The sequence below is a fragment of the Aethalodelphis obliquidens genome, unplaced genomic scaffold (assembly GCF_003676395.1).
Source record: "Aethalodelphis obliquidens isolate GAN/ISIS:26980383/991018 unplaced genomic scaffold, ASM367639v1 scaffold105, whole genome shotgun sequence".
Lineage (NCBI taxonomy): Eukaryota > Metazoa > Chordata > Mammalia > Artiodactyla > Delphinidae > Aethalodelphis > Aethalodelphis obliquidens.
Window position 1 is genome coordinate 696047 of NW_020838049.1, and position 20856 is coordinate 716902.

The window sequence follows — 20856 nt, forward strand, 5'->3', positions numbered from 1 at the left end:
GCGGATGAATTCAGTAGTTAAACTGAAGCCAAAACCAAAGAGGTCTTGAGGTAAAAGTCATATGGCTTTATATCAGGCAAAGTAACTGAATGAGGCTCTTTGTGAGATCATATATGGCTACAATGCAAAAACCAGAAAGCAAGTAGTGTGAGGCCACTATAGTACTTAATTTCAAGGATAAGGAAGTCATTCATTCTAGTTTAAGTAAACTTACCTATTCCACTTTGCTAGTTTTCATCCATAATCTATCTCTACCATAAGCAGGTACTTAACAAGGAAAATTGGTAAAATTTCTAATCTAGGAATGCCGGGCCAGCAAATTACCAGTTCTAAATTACTGATACATTATATGGTGGGAAAATCTAGGTCTGCCTTTCTTTAGTGAAAAAAAATGTTCTGCTTTGGAAATTTTGTTAATGTTTATGTGAAAAGTGTTTAAATAAATGCAAGTATGACATTACTTCAGAACAGAAGATATAACTGGACAGGCTGAGGAAAGCTTATCATAAAGTATACAAAATTAAAGAATGCAATTGAAGAATAAAACATCAAAAACGCAATTTTCTTCACTCTGCTTTTCTTCCAAGCTGTTTATTTCACACATATGTAAGATTTTATTCTCCAAGTATTTCCTTTGTCACACATCTGTGATATTTAATTAACTTCCCAAACCTAGGCAATAAGTATTTGCTCAAAAACAATAAAGGAACAGAACAAACCAATGTGGTTTGGATTCACACACATTTTACCTTCACCCTGGGATTCTTTCATAGGTAAACTTAATTTCAAAGATGGGCATTTTCAAACTTAGAAATATATGCTTAAAAACAAATAGGTTTAGGGCTTCCCTGGTGGCGCAGTGGTTGAGAGTCCGCCTGCCGATGCAGGGGACATGGGTTCATGTCCCAGTCCAGGAAGATCCCACATGCCACGGAGCAGCTGGGCCCGTGAGCCATGGCCACTGAGCCTGCGTGTCCGGAGCCTGTGCTCCGCAACGGGAGAGGCCACAACAGTGAGAGGCCCGCGTACCGCAAAAAAGAAAAAAAAAAAAAAGAACAAAAACAAATAGGTTTATGTAACAGGTTCACTACATGTAGGAGGATCTTAGAAACTTGTTATTAATTAGTTAGAGAGGTTTTTTTTGAAGGGCCAATAATATAAACAAAAAAGCAAAAGCATTTGGAGAGGAAAAATGTCACAGTATGACATTTTATATAATACATAAGCTGTAAGAGGTAAAATTTCATGGGTATAAACACTAGCTGATATAAAAAGAATGTATTTACTGTCAAATCACTTTTACGTGAACACTGACAGCTGACGGAAGGCAAATACTTTCCATATAATAAAACCCGTTGTTAAACAGAATCTGAAAGAACTTAAAGATCTTTGGTATTCTATCTGTTCAACCCACCAAGAAAGAATGACAGTATTATATTCAGAACTACAGTCAAGATACCTAAGCTATTCAACCTCAATAATGAGACTAAAACTTACTCTCTAAATCTTTTGCTGTGGATTTTGGTTATTGTCGAAGATGCCATTGGACTGCCTATCCCAGAACTAGCCGGAGAGCCTTGTGACACAGGTGTCATACAGTACGGAGAGTTCTGACTTGCTGGAGAGAGGGATGCATCACTGGGCATGCTCAGTCCAGCATCTGTGGAGACGTGGGGTGAGGGGAAAGAATTTAGAAATTCTGAATGCTGAAAAGCTCTATACTCTTCAACATAATTTAGAATGGCAGTTACCTTTTGTTATCACTTCCAAATTCTCCAGAAGCTACCAAGTTGGGCATTGTTCGTATCACAAACATTTCTCATATACTACAAAAATCAAATTTTCCTATTATGTCTTAAAATATACTCTGAAAAACATCAAGCATATCCTACAAGTCTCCACAGAAGAGATGCAAGAAGGCCAAGTTATCTAAAACATGTATTCCCAGGGGATCTAAATTGAAGAACAAAAGACGTATGTATCCGCTCCTGCACTCTTTCCAGATCATATTACCCATCTCCTTCATCTCTATTTTTCCATCTATTTCTTAGAAATAATTTTTTTTAACTGTCTAAAAATTCCCATTGCTGCTGGCAATGATGAATTCTACCTCACTCATTCTCCCCACACCACTCCCAGTTCTCCAGGCACCACCCCAGTTTCTCTTTCATTTGGTCTTTGCTCCTGTGCTCAGGCAGCCACGTTTGCAGATGCCACCTCTTGACTCAACTGCCACCTTTAGTTACTGCTTCTTTTCTAAACAGCTCTAAAACTCAGGAAATGAGTATTTGTCCAGTCCATTAATCTGCAAAGTTACACATATATCTTATCTCTCTACTGGATTGTAAACTTTTTGTAACAGGGCCAGTCTACTATATATCTTTATGACATTTCCTGACCTTCCCATCCCTACCCCACTTACTGAAGTACATATGATGGATGTTCAACACACACTTGTTGAAGGAATGCATAAACAGATACACCTGAATACAAAGGCAATGATACTTAATTGAGAGTAAAGGGGAACCCTAACCAAACAATTCTTAGAAGAAGTAAACTTATTTTCTAAACACAAGGGAACACTGCTACTAAATCTATGTGTAAATCAGATTTAAGTGTTTTGCCAAAAGTTGAAGAATAAATACCAGGAGAAATAGGGACCTAGTCAGGTTTCTCTTAAAATCTTTCTTCCACGGTAGTATAAATTTTAGAAGGCATCTGCAGTTTTGCTGAGGTCCCATCTGAAATCATGTGCTGGCTACCCATTGTATGGGACTGAATCTTACTGACCAGCTGGACTCTACACTACAACAAGCTTTGCAATTCTCTACTCATTGTGGCATATGTATTAATTTCACAAAAGCAAGGAAGAAAATCAACAAAAGCAATTCAATAAAATATACAGGTGACCCTTGTACAATATGGGGATTTAAACCTCATATAATTTATAGTCCGCCCTCTGTATCATAGTTCCTCTACCATCTGTGGATTCAACCAATCATGGCTGAGTAGTACTGCAGTATTTACTATTGAAAAACATCTGTGTACAAGTATACCTGTGCAGTTCAAACCTGCGTTGTTCAAGGGTCAACTGTAGTCCTGCAAAGAAAGTCAACTGTGTTCTAGATATAAAAGAAGGCAAGATAAAAGGAACTTTGACAGTTACAGAGGATGCATTAGTAAGATCATAGTTATGAGGGTTTACAACAAATTCAGGATTTAAGCTTCAAAAATGCCATAGACCTACTATGCAACACCTGCCTCCCTGCCCTTTAAATATCTCCCTACAGAAGCATCTTCAAAAGAAACCACTCTCAAAGATTAAAAAATTTAGATAAAATATGGAGCATATTTAGGAGAATAACTAGTGATATGTTGTTACCTACTAATTAAAATACTTCAGACCATTTTATAAGAAGAAGGGGGAAAGAGGTGATCTTACCTTCTTGGGAAACAATCTCCTGCGGCAAATCATCAATAAAATCTAAGTGCATTTCTATTGGTTCCTCAGATCCCAAAAGATTGTGGTCCACAGTTAAACGGCCCTTCTTTTCCTCTCTTTCTTTCAAAATAACCTAAAAGTCATTACCAGTCTTTAATTACTAATTACTCTTTAAGTATGTACTGAATGATTAAAATGGTCACTATTACACAGGAATAGTAGTGTTCACTTAAAAAATGGATGTAAGGATTTTGGTTGGCTATGTAGAAACTGACTGGCAAAAAGGTAAATGTAATTTTTAGGCACTGCAGTTGAAGGAAGTACTATATCCAAAATAAAGGAAGGTAATATAATACTACAGCTATCAAACTACATCTGCTTCATTCTTTAAATCCTAGTAGACAAACTAGGGTTTCCCCCCAAATGGATAAAATAAAACCTTTGGAAACCAGGTCACATAGTTACGTTAGATTTATTTGGTCATAGATCATCTCATTCACTCCTCCTAATAACAGTACTGAGTTAAACAGAGCAGATATACCCAACTTATAGATAAAGAAGATGAGGATAAGAAAGGTTTGTAAAACTACACAATAAGTACTGAAGTTAGTACTAGAATCCCAGGCTTCTGATACCTAGGGTCTCAAGTTTTTGGATACCTAAATGTTTAACTTTTTCTTTTAAACTTATAGACAGAACTCATTCCCCAGGGCCTTGGTCAACACAGAAAGATAGTCATGATGCTGAGATCCCCAACCTTAAATTAATTAGTCATCATAAAGATGCATGTCTAAGAACTTTTCACAATAATCAGTTGGCCAAAACGCCACAACTACTTTTGCAAAACGATTTAAACCCTTTTTTTATACTGTAAAATAAATATCCCCAGGTTTTGTTTTACCTTTTTAAGTGCTGTGGGCCGTTTTAGTTTTGCAATTTCCTTTTCTTTTCCTTTTTTCGCTTTAGAGGAAGTAATGTCCAAAGAATTAAAGGATGTCAAACAGGGCTGACCTTTGGTTAAGGGTTTTCTGTTAGTAGAGTCTTTAGTGTGAAAAGAAGCTGCAGTGACCACTAAAAACAAACAAGAACATTAGTTTTACTATTATGGCCAACTCCACATATTTTCAAAATTTCTAATAATAAACCTATAAGAACAACAACAATCCTCTTCTTGTGGAAAACAGACATCATAACAGCAGGAGCAGTATATGGCCGTGCAGTATCCCTCAGATACAGCTCCAAAGAACCATTCAACCTCTGAAATTTCAAAACTCTGTACCTCTCCTTATTCCTAATGAATCTAACAATGACCCTTACATAAGATAAGTAGTCTATCATTCCTCTCCTCATTTCAGCCTGTCAGTAAAGAATGATGATTTTCCCCTCTTAGCTGCACTCTCAGTACTATTCAGCAATTCCTTTATGCCTGATTGATTGTTACCCTCATTCTCCCGTGGATACCACCCATCCTTCAGCAGACCTAGCCTCTAATCTCAATTCTCTTACTCTAGCAGAAAAGCTTTCCTGCTACTTCCCTAAGATGCTTTCCAATATAAACTTCTAAGCCACCTGAGAGGAGGCAGCAGGCATCCTTACTCCCACCGAAGGCTTACCAACCACCTCTTCTCATAATCCCAACTCAGGATTAATTCCTCAAGGATTTTGCTCTATTACTTTCCCCTTGCATCTTTCAAGTTCCTCCTTGACTTGACCCCTGACTCTTTTCCCTAACTCCCCAAAAGAAGTTAAAAATCTCCTCTATATAAAAGGAAGAAAAAACAGGCAAACTAACAAAACCTCTCCCCTAACTGGCTTCTAAGATACCATCACTCCCCTTTCTTCCTCATTACTTCCCAAATCATTATAATCTGGCCTCTGCCCTACCCACTCTCTTGAAACTGCTATTGCCAAGATCACATAAAACCTTGCAACTGCCAAATCTAACTCTGATTCTTTGCTCTATTCTAGAGCAAAGCAGCATTTGTTACCAAAGACCACATCCTCTTCCTCAGAATTCTATCCTCACCTTTTGTGACATTATGTTCTATTTTTCTCACTCTTTCTCAAACCTGTTTTTCTGGTTCTTCTTCCTTCTGTCTTTTAACTCTGAGCATTCTACAAGGCTTTATCCCTGAACATCTTTTTCCTAAGTTTTATTTCCCCTGACAATCTTATATATTTCCACAGCTACAACAATCATCTCTATTTGAAATTCACTGACTTCTAACCTGAACTGCACATACCTAACTATAAGTTAAATAGGAACCACCAGGACCTCCCTAACCAGCATTTCAAATACAACAGGGCCAGAGTCTGTTCTGCCCAAGAAAATTCTTCTTCCGTGATCCTTATCCTGTTTCGTATCGTCATATACCTAACCCCCACCACAGTCCTCCAAGTCAGAGAGTTTGGAGTCATCTTTGACCTGTTTCCACATTCCATCAATTAAAAAACCCTATTAATTCATTAAAATCCTTTTACATCTCTGCCATAGTCCCGTCCTTCTTTTGGACTTCCCAAGAAAGCTGATTTCTTTGTAATCAACACTTCCCAGTTTAAACACTGGTGATAGATTAGAGATTAATCTCACTTCCATCTGTCAAGAATCTTACTCCCCCTTTAAAGCCCAGTCCAAATGCTATCATATATGAAGGCATTTGTAACATACATCCCTGTTGACATAAATCACTCTTTCTTCTATAAGTTCATAAAACTTTGCTGGTATCTTTCCTAAGGCACTGCTTTTTATTAGTTATGTGGGTACGTCTTTCTCTCAGACTAGATTATAAACTCCTTGACCACAGGTATATCTTAATCCTATCTGTAATTCCACAGTTCTTGACACCACACTTTGCATGTAGATACTTACATTTGTATATATTAATGTGCTAAACAAACCAAAGTTGTAATAATAAGCCACTTGAAGTTATCACAGGTTAACAATCTCTTTCCCAAAATAACTGGCTAAACTTTATTGAATGATTATAACCCAGACGCTCTTCTAAGCACTTTACATGTATCATCTCATTCAATCCTCAAAACAATCCAGAAGCAGGTACTGTATTATCTCCATTTTAATGTAAGGAAAGTGAAGCACAGGAAGATTAAATAACTTGCCAAGGAAAAACATGGAAGAACAGGATTCAAGACGCAGCTCAACTCCAAAGCCCCTGCATGCAGCCACTAGACCACACTGCCTCTGGAACACTAACTCAGTTCCATCCCCTAGAGTCCTTTACTCTTAGTGAGATGTTACTGCCACGTCCCTCATCTCAACAGCATGCAACTCTAAAGCTCAGTATGCACTCAATATTATTTTTACTAACAGTTACTCAAAGCTAAGGTTCATACCGGATGTTAACTAGCTACAGGTTTAAACATTTTGCACACAGGATTAAAGTTATAAACTGTTACTTATATTTTTGTTTAAAAACAGTAGACCCTTTACATAGGAACCGAGGAAAGAAAATTCCATTCTTCCCCTCAACATCAGTGCTTTTTGTTGGTGCCTTTCCCTTTCCTTTATCTTATTCCTCATCCTCTAAATACAAAGACTATGAAAAGAAATGAGGGAGCATGTCAAAGGTGCTGAGCTGTAACTCTGACGAGGTTTGTTAAAATATAAATTACTGTTTCAGCAGAAAGCCAGCTCATTTTCTCTCTCCCTCCCTCCCCTCCTCGTCCTCCCTCCCCCCACTTCTCTCCCTCTCTCTCCCTCCTTGTCTCCCTTTCTCTCTCTCTCTCTCACACTTACACACAAAATCTGATTAACACTCCTATGTTTTCCATTTGGTTTTAAATTGGATAATTTAACAGTTATAGAGCCAAATTACTTGTGGTTCTTACTGACACCTTTGAAGAAGAAAAATTTGGTTGGTTCATAACATATACCAACCGACATTTGAACAGAGACCTGGAGGACCTGATGGAACAAACTATACTGATGCCTGAGGGAAGAGAGTTCCAGGTAAAGGAAAGAGCAAGCACAAGGACACTGAGCTTGGAGCATGTTGGATGTGTCTGTGGAACAGCAAGGGGGCTAACGTGGCTAGAGCAGTGAGTGCCGGGGAGAATGGTGATGAGCGCAGAAAGGTAACAGGAGCAGCTAAGATATGACTTAGGACCCTGGCTTCGCTCCAAGTGAGATGACGAGCTACTAGAGGATTTTGAACTTATATTTGAAAAACAGCGCTCCTTTTAAGACAGACTGGGGGTTAGGGGGAATGAAAGGTAGGTAATAGTTAGGAGGCTACTAGTGGCAGGAGAGAAGCTGCTGAGTGATCAGACTCTGGATTTTTGTAGGTATATATAATTTAGATTAACAGTTTCCAAAATACATTACCAAAGCCAAATAGCAAATTGCCAGGATTAATGATATCACCTGTATATGACAGAGGTCTGGTATTAGTAATTTGCCGTGCTTTCATGGCTTGTTGTTGTTTTTCCAGAGCTGCTAACATGTCCCCCAAATCTAGTTGTACAGGTGTTTTATTCTTTTTCCCAGCTGCCTTTGATAAAGCTTCCTGCAAGGTAAACATGAAAACATTTTTCAGTTTAGTATGAAAATGTGACAATTTAAGATAATTATATTTGTCAGTCTTCCATCCATCCCCCAAAACCTACCAAATAAACTATCATATTTGTTCATAAAAATGAATACATACCTGTAGTTTTTTTTGCTCCATACTTATTTCTGAATATTCTTGAGCTGTGGCAAGGGCTGCTGCTAAAGCTTTCTTCTTTTGACTTTTTGCACGTTTAGGAACTGAGGTTGTAATGGGAATTGGTGTCTGAACTATATTGATTGGTGAGTTCTCAGGTAAATCATCCAACTACGATAACCAGAGAAAAACATTTGTTAGTGAGTCCATAAAAGTCTAATCATAAGGAAAGACAATCTAGAATGTGAGATGTTCTACAGTATAACTGGACTAGACTCTTCAGAAGATTCAATTACATAAAGAACAGAGTGAGATGGTGGGATCATTCTAGACGGGGAGACTGGAAAATAATAGAGACAAAACAGCAAAATGCAATAGGTGATAACTGACTGGATCCTGGACTGAAAACAAAATAACTCCAAGGTAAAGTTTTGCAACAACTGGGGAAATTTTAGCATGGACTATGTGGTTTATGATGTCATTTAATTAATGGTATTTCCTTGTCTGTAATGGAACTATGGATTTCAAAGGACAGTGTCTCTGTTCTGGCTATGCTGAGAAGAAATACTAAAGATCAGTACTAAATACAGTGCTTCTTCTATACCATGCTGCCCTGCAAGTCTTTATACTTAGCTGTAATATTTCTTTTCAACATTGCCATAGCTCAAAAGATGTTCAAATATTTTGCTTATCTTTTTTAAAAGAGTCACTTACTACTTTTGAAGAAAGTTTCTGTTGAATATTCTCATCTTTAGCACTTCCATTCTCATTTAGTTCTCGAAATCCGTCTTCATCCTGAAATAGTTCCACGTTTTAAGTAAAAACAGAGTTCAAAGCAATAAACTCTTAAGAACAACATTTATAACTCTTAAGAGTAATGAAATGACAGGGAAGTAATTTTTTAACTCAATATTAAACTATTTAAAGTCAGTCTTAAAAAGGAAATCTCATTTCTCACATGCTAAAACACAGCTAATTTAATTATTCAAGGATGGGGATACATCCACACGTGTCCATCCTTTAGATTTCTGCATCTACTATTCCATTTTTATTAATAATTCTACCCTAAGGTGGGTAAGTAAATAAAAAGAAATTCAAAAAGGATTTTATCACATTTCACATAATTTTGAGAAGATTTTAAACAAATGGCTTAGTATGAATTTCATTAATATATTCCCTGTCCCATTACTACATACACCAGTCAATAACATTAAAAGTTAAAAAATAAATTCCCTATTCAAAGTAATTTCTTAACCAATATCCTCCTTTACACTGAAATTTATATCTATTATTTTTAACTAAATATAAGTATGGAACCAATCATATGATTAAGTGCAAATAAAAAATCTGCCACATGTACTGTTCTTGATACACTACTTGAACTGAAGCCTCAAGTCCTTTAGGTCAATTACTAAGCTTATCTAACATATTATTCATCTGAAGCCTCTGACCTCAAGCATATTTAAACTCCATCTATTAACTCATTTTATAGAAACTATATAACAAAAATGAGTTACCTGGGATGTTTGTTCACCATCTTGACACAATCAAATTCTACTCATTCTTTTTAAAACCTATTCCAAATGTTATCCCTATCCTGCCTCAAACCCAAAGGGACTTATTTCTCCTTTCAACTTCAACCACACCCAAGAAGTATCAGGTGTGTACATGTCTACATTCCTCTATTACACAGCAACCTCCCTAAGGGTAGTGTGTTTATTCACCTTAATGTATCATGCAGAGCACCTTACTTTAAACATACAATAGGCCTCCAATGAGCACCAGTTAGATGAATAATAGAAACATTGCAATTAGAATATAAACTGTCTGCCTATTAGAAAAAGTAAAACAGCCTTTTATCTTCCTTCTTCAAGACTCCCCTGGCTAGCAGCACAAATTGACTAGATTGAACTGTTCAAATTTGAAAACTTAACAAATAGATTCAACAAACATAATAAAAGTTAGGAAGAAAGTTTCAAACTAGGTGAAGTCCACATAAAACTAAGTTCTACCTCCATATGTTACCTCAAAATGAATACTCACGACAAAAATTTATGAAAATAAACATTAATAAAGTTAATGTTAGACTAACTATATATAACCAAGACAAAAATGACAAGACAAATACATCTAAGTAACTTACAATCTACTTGCAGTCACATGTTAAGACATAAAAAGTACTTATCATAATGTAAGAAAAATTAATTAATTTCTTAATGGCAATAATTGTACTATAACATTATACAGTTTGAAAAAATACCTCAAAATATAAAGACTCGGAATTTGGGTCGCCTCTATGACATTGACTGGGGTTTAACTGCTTATTATCTTGTCTCTTTTGCAAATTCTGTCTTCTTTCTGAGGAAGTACTATGTCCTCGGCATCTGAATCCAACCTAAATAAACCCCGGGGGGGGGAATATGTTACTTTTAAGTAAAATGTTTTATTGAAGTATAACATACAGAAATGTACCCCAAAGTATACAGCACAACGAATTTTCATAAAGTGCATAACTTATTACAAAAGGTTAAAACTTTTGACAAATAAGGTCATTATAATGAAAATACAAAAATGTGATAATTAGTGCATGTTACTTTTTTCCCTTGTGCATGAACGTTTATATCAACTTTATTTGTAATGCCAAAAACTGGAAACCCAGATATCCTTCATTGGTAGAGTAAACTCACTGTAGTATATGCATCCTATAAAACAGCAGTCAGTCATGAAAAGGAACAAACTACCGAAATACCCAATAATCTGTATGAATCTCCAGAAAACGATGCAAGTGAAAAAAAGCCAATCCTGAAAAGACTGTATGAGTTCATTTATACAACATTCTTGAAATGACAAAACCATAAAAAGGGGGAACAGATTAGTGGATTCTAGGGGTTAAGGAGAGGCTGGTGGGGAAGGGAAGGGGGAGTTTGGCTATAAAAGGGCAACATGAGGGATCCTTGCAGTAATGGATCTGTTCTGAATCGACTATACTGATGTCAATATCAGGGTTGTGATACTGCACTATAGTTGCAAGATGTTATTACCATTGGGAGAAACTGAGTATTACCTTTTTATAAAACTATCGTAGGTCTTTTAATATCTGTAGTTTTATTGTTTTTTAATTCCTAGGAAATATTAAACATTTTAAATCTTGTTTATAAGAAAACAGATTTAAAAGAATAAAATTGTCATTCAATCACATAAATTATTATTATTCTATTGACCCATTTGCAAAATGTTCAACTGTCATAAAAGCAAGAAAAAAACACATTAAGCACTTTAAGAATCTTAAGACAATCAAGTTCCCTCTCTTAAGTACCTAATGCAACTTAGATGAAATGCCTCTGAACCACGACACCTAGATAAGATGTGAAAAGTATGATCCTCTTTACCAGTTACCCAAGAATTCTTACAATATACAGAACTTGAAGCAGACCTGGACTGAAGGTGCTGTTGTATAGACTTTGGATTATTAAATCAAAAATATGCACACAAAGACCTAGAAGCACCTAGCAATTCCCATGCTAAGCAACTGGTCTAAAAAGACTTGCTGATAAGAAACATAATTTTTTTTTTTTTTTTTTTTTTAAGAAACAGAATTTTTATACTCTCTTGGGAAGTAGGCTGTATGGCAGAACTATAGGCCAGAAGATAGTCATATAGCAAATGTAATCTTCCTTAGAATATGCACAATGGGGCTACTTCCTATAACCTATAAGTATCTGTTAAGAAACTTGATAATTTGTCAGGTACCCAACAGTTCCCTGGTTTTAAATATTTACCTCATTTTAAAATAAACTCATGAACATGGATAGAGAGAGAGACAGAGGAATACATATGTGATGAAGCAAATTTCTGTAAAATCTTCGATAGCATCAAGCTAGTAGCTATATGAATGGTCTCTATAAAATTGCTTCAACTTTAAGGTCTGTTTAAAAATTTTCATAATAAAATATATTTTAAATTGGCTCATAAAAAGCAGCTCATACAAGGATGCTAAAACAAATGCAATTTACAATGTCTAGGTACTAAAGAAACAACTGAATTCACATAAATTATTAACACTGAAATGAAAACCAATAATCAAGCCCCAATATTGGGATGAATAGAAGCAAGAGAATAATTCTTGAGTAGAACTCTTCATTTCTTTGTACAGTCACTATCACGAACAAGTAAATGTAAACCTGCCCTCCAAACAGCATTATAATTATATCAAAATGTAAGCCCTGGGCTTCCCTGGTGGCGCAGTGGTTGGGAGTCCGCCTGCCAATGCAGGGGACACGGGTTCGTGGCACGGTCCGGGAGGGTCCCGCATGCTGCGGAGCGGCTGGGACCGTGGGCCATGGCCGCTGGGCCTGCGCGTCCGGAGCCTGTGCTCCACGGCAGGAGAGGCCGCAGCGGTGAGAGGCCCGCGTACCGCAAAAAAAAAAAAAAAGAAAAGAAAAAAATGTAAGCCCTGTTGTAAACCAGCCTTAGTATATATGCATTAATGTTGTTACAAACATAAAAACAATTTTTTAAAAAAATAAATGCAACATGATTCTTGTACTTGGACACATAAAGTTCCAGGATTAAGTTAAAACCCCCAAGCTAATGGTCCCAACAAAGTTCATGAGGACCAAATATGCAAGTATTTCAATTACCTCCTGGAATGAACTAATAACTCCCCCTTTTAAAAAAATTCTTCTAAGAAAAAAAGAGTTTTGTTGCTAGAAAGTGGGCATAGGGAACAAAGCAGAAACTACAGCTACAACTACATATTAAGATTCTTAAATGACTAGCACAAAATCAGTATCTAAAGATTCAGGTGTTTATATTCCACTTACATAACAAAAAAGAAAAATACTAGAAACTGACAAATGAGGAATATGTACAAATTTATTTTCAGAAAATTATACAATACTTCTGAAGAACACAAAAAGGTAACTCAAAAATAAGAAGACAGGGGACTTCCCTGGCGGTCCAGTGGTTAAGACTCCTCGTTTCCAATGCAAGGGCCCTGGGTTCAATCCCTGGTCTGGGAACTAAGATCCTGCATGACGCACTGCACGGCCAAAAAATTAAAGGAAAAAAAAAAAAAGCAGGAAGATATTTTTTTTCTAGAAAGATGCCATATCATAAAGGTAATCCATTCTCCCTAAGTTGATAGATTAGTTTAAAAACCAATGGAACAAAACAGAAAATCTGGAAACAGATTTCAATATATATGGAAATTTAATAGGTGATAACGGTAGTTATCTCAAATAGGTGAAGTAACGGACTTGTCAATAGATGGTGCTGGGAGATTTAGGTAGCCCCTTGAAAAATACAAAATAGGACCCATATCTCACAACACCCACCAAGACAAACTCTAAATGGAATAAAGATTTAAATGTAAAAAAAACACAAGAGCATAAACACATTGGAGGAAAACAGGCAAAATCCTTTATAAAAATAAACTTCTTAATGCTATTTAAAACAAACTTGTATATGGCAATAATAATAAGCAAAGTCAAAAATGAAAATCTAGCAAAATATTTTCAACTCATATTACAGACTACCGGCTCCCAGAAATTTAAAGAATTTGATAAGAGCTTGATCAAATTGATTTAAAAATGTACACAGGGAATTCTCTGGCAGCCCAGTGGTTAGGACTCGCACTTCCACTGCAGGGGGCTTGTCTTCAATTCCTGGTCAGGGAACGAGACTCCCACAAGGCACACGGCCCAAGAAAAATAAAAATTTCTAAATTAAAATTTTTTAATGTACAAACACAGAGAAATAGATCAAGATACAAAAAATGGTCAAAGAGTATGACAAGTTCACAGAAAAGTACAAACGGCCCTTAAACATATGGAAAGATACTCAACTACTTTAATACACTATTCCTCCCTCACTGGCACAAATCCAAAATCTTGAAAACACATGATTACTGAGGCTACTTGGAAATAAGCACCCTCCACATTATCAGTGAGAATGCAAAATGGTACAATCTGGTGTTATTTACCAAATAACAGAAATGACTTTATCTTTTCACTCAGCAATACCTTATCTAGGAATTTATTCTACTGCTATACACACAGATTTCTAATTAATACTGCAGCACATCTATTAACAGCAGTAGTTTACAAATAATTCACGTGTCCAACGACAGGACTTCAGAAATTAACAAGGATATATCCATACAACATTAGGAGTTGTTAAAAAAAAAAAACTCTGGGAAAATACACAGATATAGGGAAGAGAAGAAGACAAGTGGAGACAGGGTAAAAATGAGATTGTTCATTGTATAAACTTTTTCATATACTTTATTTTTCAACCTATTCACAAAATAAAGCCATTTTTAAAAACTTAAGTTTTTACATTCTGTCCCTCATTTACAATTAAGGGTACATCACAGTATAGAAAAAATCTGCTGTTTCAAATGTTAAAACACTGGTAAAAACATTAAAAATCACTGCATTGTACAGTAGTTAAAGCAGCATGGTACAGGTGCAAAAATCTGAAAAATGGAACAAAAAAGCCCAGAAACAGGACCCAAGACATAAGAAATTAGCAAATGACTAAAAGGGCAGCACAAATCAGAAAAAATAATGGATTACAATGTTAAGACAACTGGTTTACTGTGAAAATAGACCTCATTATGTTGTACCATGCATCAAAAAAAACCTCAGAAAAAAAGTTTTGAAAACAATACCCTGTTAAAAAGAAGCAGAAAATACAAGTGAATATTTACTAGATTTCTAAAAGACTTTTTAAGCCTAATAACAATCAGAAATTGCAAAGGGGGAAAATATTTTGACTTAAAAGAAAAAAAAGGTTCTGCATATCAAAAATCAAGCTACACACTTAAGAAAAGTATAACAAAGCCTCAGAAGTAGAAAAGAAAACACACACATTGTTCAACATCTGGCTCCAGTTCTTTTGGAATGAAGGGAGACAAAATAAACAAACGTTTATGCGTTTCTATAATTGAAAGTTTTGTGTTTTTTCACCATTCTGCATCAGTTTTGAGGCAGAGATAAAACGTTTTTCTGTATCAGTATTATTTCCTCTCTAGTGGGCTACTGATACCAAAAGTACCAATAATGAGACTGCAAACTTGGCAGGTCTAGCAGTTACGATTTCAATATAAAATTTCAGTCCTTAACCAAACATTCCGTAGATTTTGTTTATCTAATCTATACGAACAAGTCTTGTTTTAGCTCTTTTGTTTTTAATCAAATAAAGCTAGACTGCCTCACAAGCCTGCCACAAACAACAATGACTCATTTTTGCAATAACCATAGGGAAGAGGGCATTATTCTACTTGCTTTCCCGACAGCCTAATTAACATTAGGGTACATCTGAAGTACTTCATTTCAGGGAAGCAAAGGCACACCAGCAAGTATTCGGTTTCCTCAATCCATTAGTAACTTACTCTCACTTCAGTTCATCCAGATCTATTCATATGGTAACTTTAATTCCTTAACTAGATTTAAGGAATCCAGGAACTCTATCTAAAAATTAAAAAGGAAAAATACTGACCAATTAACACCTCCCTGATTTCACAGACAACCAACACAGGAAGACAATTATTGGAAGTTCGTAGCAGTATGTAACTCGCTCTGCTGTACTGCAGCTAGGTCTTGCTCCCCAAGACCAGGAAGCTGCCCCGTCTGGCCACATTATGGCAGAGGCAGCCATCACTATGGTACTGCAACAAGCACCGAGTATGGCTTGTGGTGTTTATAGTCAACTAAAGACACGTGGACAAGGCTACAGTCCTAAAGTTCAAAGAATCAGTATTTGAGGTATTAAAATGCTTTAAATTTTTTATATGGATAAGGAACAGTCACAGAAGATGAAGCAGGACTGGAGAATATTCTTTTTTAAAATTATAAAATATACAAATATATTTCTTAAATATAGAAAAGTAGAAAATGTTACAATATACATCCCACCTACATTCAACATCTTGCCATTTTGTTTCATTATTTAAATAATAATTTTATTGGCTAAGCCATTTAAAAGTTACAGATATGTTATTTTAAACACCACAATATGTATCACCAAAAATTAAGGACACTGCCCTTCAAAACCACTATACCATTTATAATAATGCATCTCACACTACTCAAATTTCTCCAACCTAATCCAAATTACCTGTGAATTATTTCTTTGTTCAGCCTGCCTTCCACCTCTAGAAAATGTCTGATTTTTTTCCATCCAAGGTTTTTTCTGAGTTGCCTGGCAAGTTACACTGGACCAATTTACACCACCTGTAATAAATGAGATTTTAAAATATAAAGATGTCAAAACCTAAAGGGCCCCCTAACTTCACATACTGAAACTCAGTCACTATAAATGTAATACTGAAAATTTTTCCATAAACTTTAAGTGGTATTCCAGTTCTTAGTAATACAAGTTGTCATCTTTCAGAATACCTCTAGCTGGAATTTTCTCAATTTCATCAACAAAACTATACTTTCAAATTAACTTGAATTTCCTTGGAAGATTTCTAATTTTTCTGCAGCATCAGCAAGCTTCATGCTTAAAAACAAAGCTGTGACATGGACAAAGAAGAAAGTATAGCAAAAACACTATGCAGAAAGTAAGTACCTGCACATATAGATGATTCCACATGCTAAAAATAGAAACAAAAAAGACAATTATTTTCCGCTTAAGAGTAAACACCATATACCTTGCAAAACATTTCATAATTCCATCTAGTGTGAAGCATGCTTATTATAATCTTCGAAAAAATACTTCTGCATAAATGAGTATTCTTATATTAATAATAAAACATACAAAATACATTTTTAACCATCCTATTATTATAGGAATTGTTCATGAAAATAGATACTTCAGCTTTAGCAGAGGACACAAAGATAATACTGACACAGATGACTGATGAGGAAATCAAAGTAATGCCACATACACTGATGGTGCTAGAATCAGGATTTCTCAAAGCCCCAGCTGCAGGTTGGTTGTTGCTGTGTTTGGGACTGCAGTAGCCACTATCACTGTCAATGTCAGCTTCACTAGCCCCCTGCTCACTAGAGGATTCAGCAGTAGGGTGGGATGCTCTTCTCCTCCTGCCTTTGGCCTTCCAGAGCATCGTGGCAGAGCTCTCTGAGAGAGATTTGTTAGCGATGTCTGATGGGAAATCTGTAAGGCAAGGAAAGTGTGACAACTCTTTTTGAGGACAAGTTGATCAATTCTTGTTATCATTAAAATTGTAAGAAAACAAAGATACCTAACTTTGTAAACAGAGAAAACAGGTGAAAACTTTTGAAAAGATCATCAAAAGGTAAGTTGTTCCTGAGAAGTTGGTTTATAAAATGTGTTTAGTATGAAAAGAGAATATTTGTATAACTAAAATATTTGCATAATTAATATTACAGAATAATTAAAACAAACCACCATTACCTATTTTAAGAAATAGAACATCACCAATCCTTTGAAGTCCACTGCATGCCTCCTCCACCACTGCATTCTCTTTCTCCCTCAGAGGTCGCCACTATTCTGAATTGTGTTTACCATTCCTTCACTTTTTAAACTAGATTTACCAAGGATTTTTGTATTCCAAAAACATAAATCATATACTTCTGCAGTTTTAGCTTTATTAAAATGAAATCATACTGTCCATATTCTTCTATGACTTGCTTCTCCCTGCTGCTACCTCCTCCTCCAAACAGTGACTGGTTTTGAGATTCTGATGCATGTGGCTGTAATTCATTAAGGTCACTGGAATCTAAAATGTCTGTGTATGAATATACCAAAATGCATTTATCCTTTGTACCACTGATGGGACACCTGGGTTGTTTTGGGGTTTTGCTATTAACAACAATACTGCTGTAAACATTCTTATATAGACATATAAGTGTGTGTGCGTGCACATGAAGTTTCTCTAAGATTATTACTGCTAGGCCTTAGGGGATACACATAATATTCAACTTTGCTTGGTAATGCCAAATCATTTTCGAAGGTGGTTAAAACAGTTTACACTCTAACAGCAGGATATATATATCCCCACTGATGCACATATTCACCAAATACTTGACACTGTCCTCTAGGCTATAATTTTTGCCAATTGTTGGGTATAAAAAGATGGCTCATTGTGGGTTTTAATTTGCATTTTTCTGCTTAATAACGAGATTGAGAATCTTTTCTCATGGTTTTAGCCACTCACATTTTCCTTTCTGTAAAATACTTGTTAATTTTACTTTTGGTTTGTTTGACTTCTGCCTATTTTTCTAAGTTGCCTGTTTCTCATTTTTGTATTTCACAAATTGTAATTACAAGACATTAAAAAACCTCTTACAATCTCCTAACCTATCACAAATATTCCTTTTTCCACAAGACTTTTTTCACATACACAATTTTTTCCATATATAATTTTTATACAGAACCAATATAATTTTGAGTTGCACTGTTTAATATTATGTTCTTCATTAATTATAATATATGAAGGCCCCAAATTATTCCACTGAGTGGATGTCCTGGAGACTTCTTTTGACTTGTTGCCCGTTACTGGACATTGAGAAGTTTTCAGTGGTTTTTTTTTTGGTGCTGCTGCAGTGTACACACCTTTAATCAAACAGTTCCTTTTCTTTCTAGGGGGAGATTCCACTTGGATACATTCACCTGAGTAGGACAACTGGGTCCAAATATTCCTATAGCTCTACCAAACTGTTTCAGCCCCTTGGCAGCACTGCATTCCAGGGGCCCTGAGCACAAGGTGGGATCATTTTCTTATTGATTCCTATGAATTCTTTATATGTCCTCACACTAATCCTTTGTCAGTTACATGCATGGTAAAAATCTTTTCCAAGATTTGTGCCTTGTTCTTTCACTCACGCTTGATAAACAGAAATTCTTAATTTTAGAAATAGTTCTCTCCATGCAATCATAAAGATATGTGCTATATTTTCTACTACATGTGGTTTTCCCATTTAAGCCCTTAATCCATCTGGAATAGATTTGCATGATGTATATGTTAGGGGTCTGTGATGCTATCTTTGTCATTTTCCTTATATGTGTTTCTGGGCTCTCTGTTCTGTTTGATTTTCACATACTGAGTTTTACTATATTTTTGTATAAGCCTATAAAAAATAAAATGGCTTAATAGGTCTTGATATCTAGAGGAAAAGTTATTTTCCAGGGATGTCTTGGCCGGTGCTCCTTTATTTTAGAATTAGTTTGTCAAGTTCCAAAAAACTCCCCACTGGAATTTTTTTTTTTTAGTAAATTTATTTATTTTATTTTTGGCTGCATTGGGTCTTCATTGTTGTGTGTAGGCTTTCTCTAGTTGTGGTGAGCAGGGGCTGCTCTTCGTTGTAGTGCACGGGCTTCTCACAGCGGTGACTTCTCTCATTGCAGAGCATGGGCCCTAGGCGCGCTGGCTTCAGCAGTTGCGGCGCGAGGGCTCAGTAGTTGCGGCTCGCGGGCTCTACAGCGCAGGCTCAGTAGTTGTGGCACACGGGCTTAGTTGCTCCGTGGCATGTGGGATCTTCCTGGACCAGGGCTTGAACCTGTGTCCCCTGCATTGGCAGGCGGATTCTTAACCACTGCACCAGCAGGGAAGCCCACCATAGGAATTTTGATTAGAACTGCATTGAATCTATAGACTAACTTAGGGGAAAAATGCCATTTGCAACATCAAATTGTCCTGAATGAGCATGCTATTTATTTTTTTAAATGTCCTATAATAAAGTTACAGTTTTCTGCATCAATGTCTTATTATCTTTCATCAGGTTTATGCCAGAAACTGTATTTTTGTTGCTACTGTAAATAATATCTTTTCTTAAATTTTGTTTGTTGGCAGCACACTGAAATGGAATTAATTTTTGTATATTATCTTATATCTAGCCATGTTACTAAACTCTTAAATAATATGAGCTTGTGTTCAAGAGTAAAAAATTGTTACAAATTCCTTTAAAATTTTCATTCTACCTATAGTTGATACCAATTAATCCTGATAACTTAAAAACAAACTAAAGAATAAGAATACTGATAGAAGGTATAATCTTCTACTCAAATTATATCTTCATCTTTTCACTTTCTAATTCTTGTGCTTCAGAAGGCTGTCTTTGTGGACACTTAATGGGCAAACCAAAGATGTTAGGGTAAATTTTTAAAGCAGTTCCAGGGTTCAAAGCATGTAGAAATGGGTCACTATGTCTAGGAACAACCAAAACATAGAAAATTTTGTCATATATTACCTTGTGACTCTTTTCCATAGCCACTCCAACCATTTGTCAGTCTGTTAATCTCATCGCTTTATGCCCTACAAATCACACAATGACTGCACTATAAGCAAGATTGTTTTTTAACTGATTCCCAAATCCTTTCTTGCCCCAACAGACCTAAGCAATTGTAAAAGGAAACTGAATAGACGTCCAACAGAAAAGGTACAGTCCAAATGAAAGAATGTATGTGCCACCTAATTCATTTTAAGCCAGACAGCATTTTTGTGAAAACTATAGGGGGTAAAAAGCAAATACGCCTTTGAACAGATCTAATTCCTAGCCTTGGATCATTAATAAGGATTTCCTTAATCACAATGGGTGTAGAGTAGAAGACGGCCATCTACTCTACAGCTATTAGGCTGAGACCTGAGATACAAAATGAAATTTCACAATATAAACTGGAAAATAGCAAGAATATTTTAAGACTATTTATTAATTCCTATCTATTACCAGGGTAAAGCTTTTTAATTTAATGCTTATACAGTCCTCTAAAACACTTTTGACAAAATGATATCCAACTAGTCCAAAATATTTACTTATTTGA

General features: G+C 35.8%; 1 protein-coding gene across 1 annotated transcript in view; it reads right to left on the reverse strand.

The window, feature by feature from the left end:
• Positions 1–20856, reverse strand: part of SECISBP2L (SECIS binding protein 2 like) — a 62376-nt gene that overhangs the window by 28766 nt on the left and 12754 nt on the right. Inside the window, exons 5-14 of the mRNA XM_027096668.1 lie at positions 17000–17229; positions 16681–16705; positions 16225–16340; positions 10364–10498; positions 8818–8898; positions 8107–8274; positions 7824–7965; positions 4344–4513; positions 3443–3575; positions 1498–1660 (exon numbers count right to left, since the gene is read on the reverse strand). Of these exons, the coding sequence (XP_026952469.1) occupies positions 1498–1660; positions 3443–3575; positions 4344–4513; positions 7824–7965; positions 8107–8274; positions 8818–8898; positions 10364–10498; positions 16225–16340; positions 16681–16705; positions 17000–17229 (1363 nt within the window). The remainder of the gene's footprint in view (positions 1–1497; positions 1661–3442; positions 3576–4343; positions 4514–7823; positions 7966–8106; positions 8275–8817; positions 8899–10363; positions 10499–16224; positions 16341–16680; positions 16706–16999; positions 17230–20856) is intronic.